We start from the raw sequence: 9,116 nt of genomic DNA on the forward strand, positions 1-9,116 counted from the left end.
TTGATATTTTTTTTGGTAATTTTTTTAAAAATATGGTACTAACTCATACATCGTCTATAAAATAAATATATTCATAGATAACATTTCAAAATTTGAAATATTATTATTTTTGTATAATTATACAATTTGTATTACTAAAACTTTTAATTTTTTTTACAATTTTTTTAAAAATTAAATATCTAATCGTAAGATTATTAGTTTCTTATATATCAATAAATTTTATAAATATTGTTTAAGCTAATTTTTTTATAATTATAAAATTTTATATCATTGTTATTAGTTTTATACGAATTAATTTACTATTTATCAAATATATATTAAATATTAGTAAGAAAATAGTAAAATTTATAATATTTAATAAAATTTATTTTTAGATATAAGTTAGATTTAAAATTCCTTGCCCCACGAAAACCGCTGGTTTATACGATATTTATACAGAGAGACTACCAGATTTCAAAAGCCACGTGTTTTCTTCCTTTTCGTCTCCATTTTTGTCAAAACGAAGACCAGAAGCCATTGGATCCCTAAATCTTTGTCGGACTCTGAACCGTCGAATTTGAAATATTCATCAGCTTCTTCTTCTCCTGGTACGCTCCAACAACTCTTTCTCTTTCATTTTGTTAATTTTGTTTTTACTCGATCTGATCGATTTCGTGTGGCCATGGTCGTGCTGTTTCTCGTGCTCAATGTTTTTCATTTGTCTGGTCACTGCTTTTGATAATATAGTTTAATCGTTTCGTTATAGTTTAAGCACTTATCGATCTCGTCATTGGTTATTAACTTATTATCTTAGCTTGGTGCAGCATTTGGTGATGGTTTCGTGTATTGACTTGTTTTCCGACGTCGTTTTAGGGTTTGATTGGCCGACAAAAAAAAGGAGCTGGACCAGCTTCAGAACTGAAGTTTCGATCTTTAATCTTGTTCCGGAGGCTTTTGGTGATTATGGGATATCTGAATTCTGTTTTGTCGTCTTCGAGCCAAGTCCACGCCGGCGACGGACCTGTTAGCGGCGGCGGCCTCAGGTTGACTTCTTCTCTCTTGCCTAGATTTATCATATCTTTGCTTTTCTAAGGTTACTAAAGCTAGAAGATATATTACAGGTTACTTTGAATTTAGAGGCTTTTGGTGTTATGTTAAGACAGTAGTATCGTTACTAGATTGAACTCTTATGAGTTCTTTTGAACATCACATGTAAAGAGTTTCTTTGCATACTCCTTTGGCTTTATAAGTCTATGAAGGCTTCGACTGTACATGCTGTTGCTTCTGTCAGTTTTAGATTAAACGTTATAATTGATTTTTTTATCTACTTTCTATGTACAGTCACAACGGGAAGTTCAGCTATGGATATGCAAGCTCTCCTGGTAAAAGATCTTCAATGGAGGACTTCTATGAAACTAGAATCGATGGCGTTGATGGGGAAATCGTTGGTCTTTTTGGAGTCTTTGATGGTATACATGTTTCTCTCCAGTACTTACATTTCCCACATGGTAAGGTGCCAGTGTAGTGATGAAGCTAACGTTTATGTCCAGGACATGGAGGTGCACGTGCAGCTGAATATGTGAAGCAAAATCTGTTCAGTAACCTCATCAGGCATCCAAAGTTCATCTCTGACACTACAGCCGCAATAGGTTGTTTTGCACATTTTATCTTGTTGGCCAGATGATTTATTACATAGGACCTATATAGGTGTTTTATTTATCCTTTAATTGCTTCTCGTTTCAGCTGATGCATACAAACAAACAGACTCAGAGTTTCTTAACTCAGAAAATAGTCAGAACAGAGATGCTGGTTCGACCGCGTCAACAGCCATTTTAGTTGGTGACCGTTTACTTGTTGCAAATGTAGGAGACTCTAGAGCTGTTATATGCAGAGGTGGAAATGGTAATGCTTGTTCAATTTTGGTCAACCTTTTTTTTATGTATAGTACCGTTTCTAGGTGGTAGCACTCTTGTACATGAAAACTTCAATGCGGAGTAAACAATACATCGTTTAGGAGGAAGTTGTGAATGTTAGTGGTGTTGTCTTGTCTGGTACTACTATAATTCTTTTTTTTTTTGTCAAAGCTATTGCTGTATCCCGAGATCACAAGCCTGATCAAAGTGATGAGCGCCAAAGAATTGAGGATGCTGGAGGATTTGTCATGTGGGCTGGTAAATAAAAGATTATTTTATTAGAAACCTTTCTTCTTATATGCGTTTGTATCGTTTACTTAATTGGTATTATGCTAAAAGGTACATGGAGAGTTGGAGGAGTTCTTGCTGTTTCTCGTGCATTTGGCGATAGGTTACTGAAGCAGTACGTTGTTGCTGATCCCGAGATACAGGTATTGGCTTTGCATCATAATCTCCTTCCGTAAATAAGAAAAATGATATGAAACTCAAGTACGAGGTACGGGAGTGACTATTTGTGTCACCTCATAGTATGAGGCTCATACAACATATTGTAGACTATTTTCTAGAATGACTAAACCAATTCTGCCTTGGTTAACTCATGAACATATATGCAAATTTCAGGAGGAAAAAGTTGATAGCTCTCTCGAGTTTCTCATTCTTGCAAGTGATGGTCTCTGGGACGTTGTATCTAACGAGGTTAGGAAGTATTGTTTTGGTTTAAATCTATTTTCAAAAATTCTCCCTTGTTAGCTTTCGCTATCCTATGGACATGTAAACACATCTCTGTTTTGATCCTCACTGCTCAGGAAGCCGTAGGCATGATCAAGGTAATAGAAGATCCCGAGGAAGGTGCAAGAAGACTGATGACGGAAGCTTACCAAAGAGGTAGTGCAGACAACATTACTTGCGTCGTTGTACGTTTCTTTTCAGACCAAACAGGAGGAGTAGGTTCCAGCAGCAACATCGATCACAGTATTATACCAGATACAAGGCCCGGTGACTCATCAACGTAGTTTTAACATGAGTGTTTCCCTTTGGGTCTCGCTTTTTCAGATTTCGCCCAAAATAACAAATGAATCGAGAAGATTATATATTGTTTTCAAAAATGTCGAACGGTTTTTCAAGAATACATAGACAAAACTCATGAAACATGAATGGTTTTTGGTCTCCTGACACTTCTGTTGTTACACATTTTAGTTACTTGGGCATGTAAAGAAACATAAAACACGACACGATCAAAAATTCTTCAAATTTGCAATAGGCGAGAGTGAAGCAAACGTTATTGGTAATCTTTATATGTTAAATTTCATGTTAAAAATGCCGTCTTAAATGTCACAACAACAACTCCACAAGTCCCATCTTCTTCGGACAAAAACATAAGAGGTGAATAACCGATAAGCTATCAACTCTTTGTCGAAGAATGCAAAGCTAACAGTAGAAAAGATGATACACGCACGCTGCTGCTTTGTGGTGAGTGATGAGGTTAGCCAGTCCCTGATTTGAGGGTATTACTCAACCTGAAGGAGGAGAAGAATATATACATATATGAGAGTTTTGCTGAACCAAAAAAAAAGCACAAGAAATAATTCTTCATGTGCTTTACCAGTCTAGGCCTTCGAAAAGTCCTTCGCCTTTCACAGCACAAGTTTTGAAGATTGCCCATTGACGACTCTTTATCTTGTGCAACTCCAAAGCCTCTGTCACAGCCGCATCGTCAAGAGCGCCTGGCAGATCCTGTTTCATTTCATTCCATAATCGTCATTACATATTTGCAAAACATATCCAATGGTGGTACATATTCTTCTCAATTAGCTTCCGAAATTAACAATTCCCAGGTGAATCTATCAGATAAACAACATCGCACGCACCTGCTTGTTTGCAAATATAAGAACCATGGCACCTTTCAATTCCTCTTCCTGTAAGAAGGTCCAGATCAACCAAGGACGAGTTAGCTGCTTAGTGATAGATGAACTATTTTAGAGGCAAGAAAAATCATAATTTTCACAGAAGAGCAGTCAAATGATGCACAAAAAATCTATATAACAGCAAGTCAGGATCAATAGCAGTTCCTGTCCGAGAATGTCTCAGTTTAATTACACAAGGCTGTTTGAGATTCTACAAACATTGAGTAGCAACATATATATAAGTTTCTAAAACAGTTTCTACCGATTAAAAAGCTGAGACGTTAATGTATTATCAATAGAGAAACCACCAAGAAAGTATTCCCCTCGTTTGAATACAAGGGGAACCCTTTATCAAGAAAACAATACACCAATTACATTGAAAGATGGATGAAACCTCAGCAGTAGTTAAGTTTACCTCCAAAATTGCATGGAACTCCTCTTTGGCCACTCCAATTCTATCAGTATCACTCGAATCAACAACGTAAATCACTGCCTGTGTATTTGGGAAATAGCATCTCCAATAAGGCCTGCAACAGTTGCGCAAAAATCAATTCACATTGTCTCTAGAAAGGATAACAGAGGAAATAAAAAAAGGTTTAACAAAGCTATACCTGATACTCGTTTGTCCACCTGCACAATGAAAAATCAATCGTAAATATATTAAACCAAAGGTTCCATAGTTGCAAGGTTACAGTTCAATCATGACCAATCCACTATATCCACAGCTGCAAATATGCAAAGCATAGAGTCTTATGTGTATGTCACAACTATTCATCAGTCTCAAAGATACAATATTCAAGTTGCAGTGTAAATATACATCTGGCTAATATCATGAGCCTATTCAATCACTTGCCCTAATAATCTACTAGCCAAGACTAACTGGATCCGTAAGAACACGATTTGATCTAAAGATCAATCAAATTCACTGTTCGAGCAATTCAAATTCGAAGTCAGGCTTACCTAAATCCCAGACCTGAAACTTGATATTGTTGTACTGCACAGTCTCCACGTTAAATCCAATAGCTGCAGATCGGAACAAATCAAAATCAAATCGATTTCAGTGGGAATTAGCGAGGGTCGATGGTGAAATACATACTCGGGATCGTGGAGACGACCTCTCCCATCTGAAGCCGATCTGAAAAATAAAATAAAAAAATGCAACTCAACACAAGAACCCTAGCCACTACATTATATAGAAGATGGAGGCGATGGTTTACAGAGGATGGTGGTTTTTCCGGCATTGTCGAGACCGAGGACGAGGATACGAGCTTCTTTGTTTCCAAACACGGAGGAAAACAGCTTCGTGAATACGATTCCCATCTTCTTCCTGAGCTTCTCCTCGGATCAGATCACACGATCTAAAGAGAGTTTCGCCTCTTGGATCATCGAGCTCTCTTCTTTGCAGAGAAGTCGAAGATTTAGCGAGTTGGTAAACCTTCTGGCTCAGCTAGCGGGACATATATGGGCCGCTACTATCAGCTCGGCCCAGTAAGAGGACATGAGATGAGACTGATGTCTTCTGCAAATTGACTTGACATCTCTCTCATCCTGGCGTCAGCATCCATCTCACGCTTTGGTGTTGATTTTTTTTGCATTTATAAAGTAGTTATGCACAAAGATGTATTTAAAAAAAAAAATACTTTTTGATACAGTATTGAACAGAAATATGATATATATATGCACACATTATCTGTTGAGGTGGACACAAAAACTACTAGGGTTAGAGGGGTAACTTCCTTCCCTTACTTTTACTTTTGATCTTGATTTACCACCTGCCAAGTAGTAAAACTTTTTTTCAATTGACAGCATTCATATCGAAGTGTTTTGCATCTAAATCACATAGCTTTTTTGCTATAGTTGAGATAGAAAGTACTAGTAAATGAAAGAAAAGAATGTCCAAATGGAAGAGAATTGTTTGGAACTTTACAAGGACGCGGCTACTCGGCGCCTCGAAAGACAGCTCACCGTTGTCAAAAATGTCAAAGCAGAATCTATTCTTTTTTGCTATAATTAACTCAACACAATACATTACGGGACACGTCTTGGCATTTCTGCTAACTCTTTGGCCCACAGAATAGCTAAACTGGATACGCAACAGAAATGATTTGCTAACAAATTGTTTTGTTAATTAGCTAATTCTTTTGTTAATGGATGGGGAATATTATTTATTTTGGAGAAAGCGGGGAATATCATATTTTAAAATATTGCTTGTTAATTAGCCGGCATTTTCACTTTAAAATATTTTAGATATATAAAAATAATTACATATTAGGTTTTGATGAAATTAAAAAATCTACACCTTACTAGAATGTCATTTGCCAATACAAGCAAAGAAGGAAACGTGTAGAAAAAAGTTACATGACCCTAACCTAGAAACCTAGATTAACCAGATTTTTTAAAAAAGAAACATTTTTCCAAAGGGTAACCTGATAAAAAAAAACATTTCTGAAAGCTTCTAGGGTTTATATTATCTAGTTGTGTCTGCGTTTGTTTTTACGTTTACACTTTGCCCAAAAAATCATTATATAAAACTATGTTGAAATTTAAGTTTTTTATTTTTATTTTTCTAGAAGTATATATTAATTTACACGCATGTATATGAAACGATCGAGTCCTGAATATATGGATGTACACGCATGTACACGTATGAAACAGCATTTACAATCGTTTGGTATGTGCAGAGTAATCAAATCTTTCCTCAAAAGCTACAAAACCTGGAATAAAGTATTTAGTATAGCAAAAGATAAAAACATCACAAACCAAGTAAAACTCAAAATTTTGCTCTCTAGTAGAGTTTACGTTCCTAGTAAACATATGAAGGAAAATTTCCCAGAGAGCTCTCAAAAAAGAAAAAAAAAGAACATTAATTAAGGAAAGGAAAGTAAGAAAAAAAAAAAGCTTAGTGGCTTGTCGTTGGTTCTCCGGTATCTTTCACTTTCTCTTCATTTTCTCCCAACTTCTTCTCCTCTCCGGCAACAACTTTATCCTCCTGAGAAACTACCATTTTACCCTCATGAGCCCCACACGTACACTTCTTCATCGCCGGCGTGGCGATAAACCTCGGCATGTTTTCTCCCGCCATTATGACCAGAAACTTCTCCTCGTACGCTCCGTTCTCCGCCTTGTCCCCAGACCGGCTCTCTTTCTCTTCGTCCTCTGCTCCACCGTTCCGACCATCTTCTTCTCCGGAAGGAGATAGACGCCAGTAAGAACAGGCGAGGATGAGAAGAGCAAAGGCGATGAGTCCAATCATCGCCGCTAAACCGCCGAAGAGGTAAGGAATTGGCGAATGCCACGGTGATTGCGGCGCCGCTCGGTGAATCACCGAAGATGACGGTGATGCTGACGTGGTGTGCATGGCCACTTCTTGCAACATCGATCGAACGCTCAACGGTCTCATTTTTTTGTTTAACACTTTCTTTTGCTTATCCCTTCTTTGTAATTAGAGAAGTTTTTTTTTTTTTTTTATCAACAGAGATAAGTTTCTCTCAACTCTTTTTTTTCTTGTTAACTTGCTCACTTCAAGTGGGATAAAGGAAAGCTGAATATGAAACGATGGGGAAGGTAATGAGACGTATTTATATTATAGGTGTAAGCAACTTGGAGACAAAGGTAGTGACGATTAGATTTAATTATTATTTTTTGTAACAAAGATTGATTAATACTATAATTTAGTGAATGCCATCATTCTCTCTCTTTTTTTAACCATAGTACTGAATTTATTTCATAAAACCTCAAAAATATCTAACTAAAGAAAACACCCCCAAAAATATCTATTTCACGTTTTTGTTTAACCTTACATGGAGTTATTACCAAGGGTGGCAACAATCAAGACGTTTAAAATGCTTGGTTTATGTTAGTGTTAATACCATGTCGCAGCTCAAATCCAAGGGTGGCAACAATCAAGACGTTTCTGCCGTAGTAACAAGATGTTAAAATAATTTTTTTTTTTAAATGAACAAAACTTACATATATGCCAATATATATAACCCCACGACGCTGGCTGTGTTGTGCATAGCCACTCTAATCTCTTGTGACAAATAAAATAAGGGACAGTGTCATGATTCATCGTTTCAGTTGATGTATCAACACAACATAACTGGACACTTTACCGTTTTATTTACAAATTAAAATAGTGATCTGAGAGTTAAGATATACATAGCCCGTACAGATGTAGCTAGCCATATATGAAATCGATGTATTGTCGTCTGCTCGCATTGACATTTTTATATATCTCTATATATTATAAGGACACAGTGAAAGAGCATATTATATTTGGGGTTATAGTGGAACATGACGATATTTGCAGAAGAATAAGACCGAACAGAGATGATTTGAGAGAAAGAGAGATAGATTGTGGGTTAAAGTGACAACATATCATTTTATTTTCTTACTCATTCATAAAATTTCAATTGGCTTTGGTGCTTATGATTTGACAAATATTTTAGTCTCTCTAGCCAGGCTAAGTGATGATTCCTTTTTTTGCGTTATGAGATGTGGATAAGATCTCATGTTGTTTATGTGGTGAACGTCATTCACTTATGCTATTTGTAAAGTTTGTTATGTCTAATCTGATGTCCGATTTACTATAATTGCAGTTATAGTTTTAGTACAGTCAATTCTATAGTATTGATATATATGTTAATTTGAGTAATTATATATATATGAATGTTAGTTGAACATAATATATTCTCTTCAGTTTCTGTATAATTCTTCCAATATCCACGGTTAAAATGAAAACCATGGGCTTCTTTCTTCCTTAGTTTTTCTTTACTATTTTGTTGACTATCTGCCTATATAGAAAGGCTAACATAAAAAATTACCCATGTGTCTTTTTGCGAGTAATATTTTAACAAATTTAATGTATATATATCAGATTTTTATTTCACCATATATAATTTTAGTTTGACCTCTTTTCTGAAAAGATCCAAGGTTTTTTTACTGTTTTTTTTTTAATCTAATACCAACAGATTAACAATAGAAAGCAAGCACCAAGTGATAAGAGGGCCATATTGTTAACTGGCATTCCATCAAATCATCATTACAAATCAGAGAATAATATTGTATTATTTCTTTGTGCCCTACACCTCGTCAGCTTCCATTTGGACAGTTGTACCTTTTAGCAGTAGAGTGTAGTACATTTTCTTCTGCACGGACAATCACCACATCGTTTAGTACGTATCTTCACTAACCCTAACTCTAATCTCTCGTACATGAATAAAATGAACGTCTAAAATTCAAATAAATTTAGTCAAAAAAATTCAAATAACATGAGCAAAGATTAAATAAATGTTACACACTAAACACTAGGTATCTCTCT

The 9,116-nt window shown here is 35.8% G+C and overlaps 3 protein-coding genes across 4 annotated transcripts; 1 reads left to right on the forward strand and 2 right to left on the reverse strand.

The window, feature by feature from the left end:
• Window positions 1-452: 452 nt before the first annotated feature.
• LOC106314468 (probable protein phosphatase 2C 59) lies at window positions 453-3,147 on the forward strand. 2 transcript variants are annotated; one of them, XM_013752342.1, is made up of 9 exons: window positions 453-587; window positions 853-1,022; window positions 1,321-1,448; window positions 1,530-1,628; window positions 1,723-1,881; window positions 2,064-2,150; window positions 2,232-2,323; window positions 2,514-2,588; window positions 2,699-3,147. In XM_013752342.1, exons 2-9 carry the CDS (start codon window positions 943-945, stop codon window positions 2,903-2,905), a joined length of 927 nt encoding a protein of 308 aa, XP_013607796.1. In that variant the 5' UTR covers window positions 453-587; window positions 853-942; the 3' UTR covers window positions 2,906-3,147. The 2 variants fall into 2 exon arrangements, with proteins under 2 accessions (XP_013607796.1, XP_013607792.1); XM_013752338.1 differs by lacking the exon at window positions 453-587 and adding an exon at window positions 647-664.
• A 13-nt stretch (window positions 3,148-3,160) lies between these two features.
• On the reverse strand, window positions 3,161-5,212 carry LOC106314479 (ADP-ribosylation factor 1-like). The gene is made up of 8 exons (XM_013752348.1): window positions 5,014-5,212; window positions 4,893-4,931; window positions 4,757-4,819; window positions 4,408-4,426; window positions 4,212-4,323; window positions 3,761-3,808; window positions 3,496-3,626; window positions 3,161-3,409 (listed from the first exon to the last, which is right to left on the reverse strand). Exons 1-8 carry the CDS (start codon window positions 5,114-5,116, stop codon window positions 3,376-3,378), a joined length of 549 nt encoding a protein of 182 aa, XP_013607802.1. The 5' UTR covers window positions 5,117-5,212; the 3' UTR covers window positions 3,161-3,375.
• Window positions 5,213-6,502: 1,290 nt separating this feature from the next.
• LOC106292623 (protein GLUTAMINE DUMPER 1-like) lies at window positions 6,503-7,350 on the reverse strand. The gene has a single exon (XM_013728249.1). It carries the CDS (start codon window positions 7,194-7,196, stop codon window positions 6,696-6,698), a length of 501 nt encoding a protein of 166 aa, XP_013583703.1. The 5' UTR covers window positions 7,197-7,350; the 3' UTR covers window positions 6,503-6,695.
• Between the last annotated feature and the right edge of the window lie 1,766 nt (window positions 7,351-9,116).

This window comes from Brassica oleracea, chromosome C1 (assembly GCF_000695525.1).
Source record: "Brassica oleracea var. oleracea cultivar TO1000 chromosome C1, BOL, whole genome shotgun sequence".
NCBI lineage: Eukaryota > Viridiplantae > Streptophyta > Magnoliopsida > Brassicales > Brassicaceae > Brassica > Brassica oleracea.

Coding starts and splice junctions, on each gene's coding strand:
- LOC106314468 (XM_013752338.1), top strand. Junction 1,023..1,320: donor GTTAGCGGCGGCGGCCTCAG/GTTGACTTCTTC, acceptor TTCTATGTACAG/TCACAACGGGAAGTTCAGCT. Junction 2,589..2,698: donor GGGACGTTGTATCTAACGAG/GTTAGGAAGTAT, acceptor CTCACTGCTCAG/GAAGCCGTAGGCATGATCAA.
- LOC106314479 (XM_013752348.1), bottom strand. CDS start 5,116: ATGGGAATCGTATTCACGAAGCTGTTTTCCTCCGTGTTTGGAAACAAA. Junction 4,932..5,013: donor CGGAAAAACCACCATCCTCT/GTAAACCATCGC, acceptor TTTATTTTTCAG/ATCGGCTTCAGATGGGAGAG. Junction 3,627..3,760: donor TTATATTTGCAAACAAGCAG/GTGCGTGCGATG, acceptor GAAATGAAACAG/GATCTGCCAGGCGCTCTTGA.
- LOC106292623 (XM_013728249.1), bottom strand. CDS start 7,196: ATGAGACCGTTGAGCGTTCGATCGATGTTGCAAGAAGTGGCCATGCAC.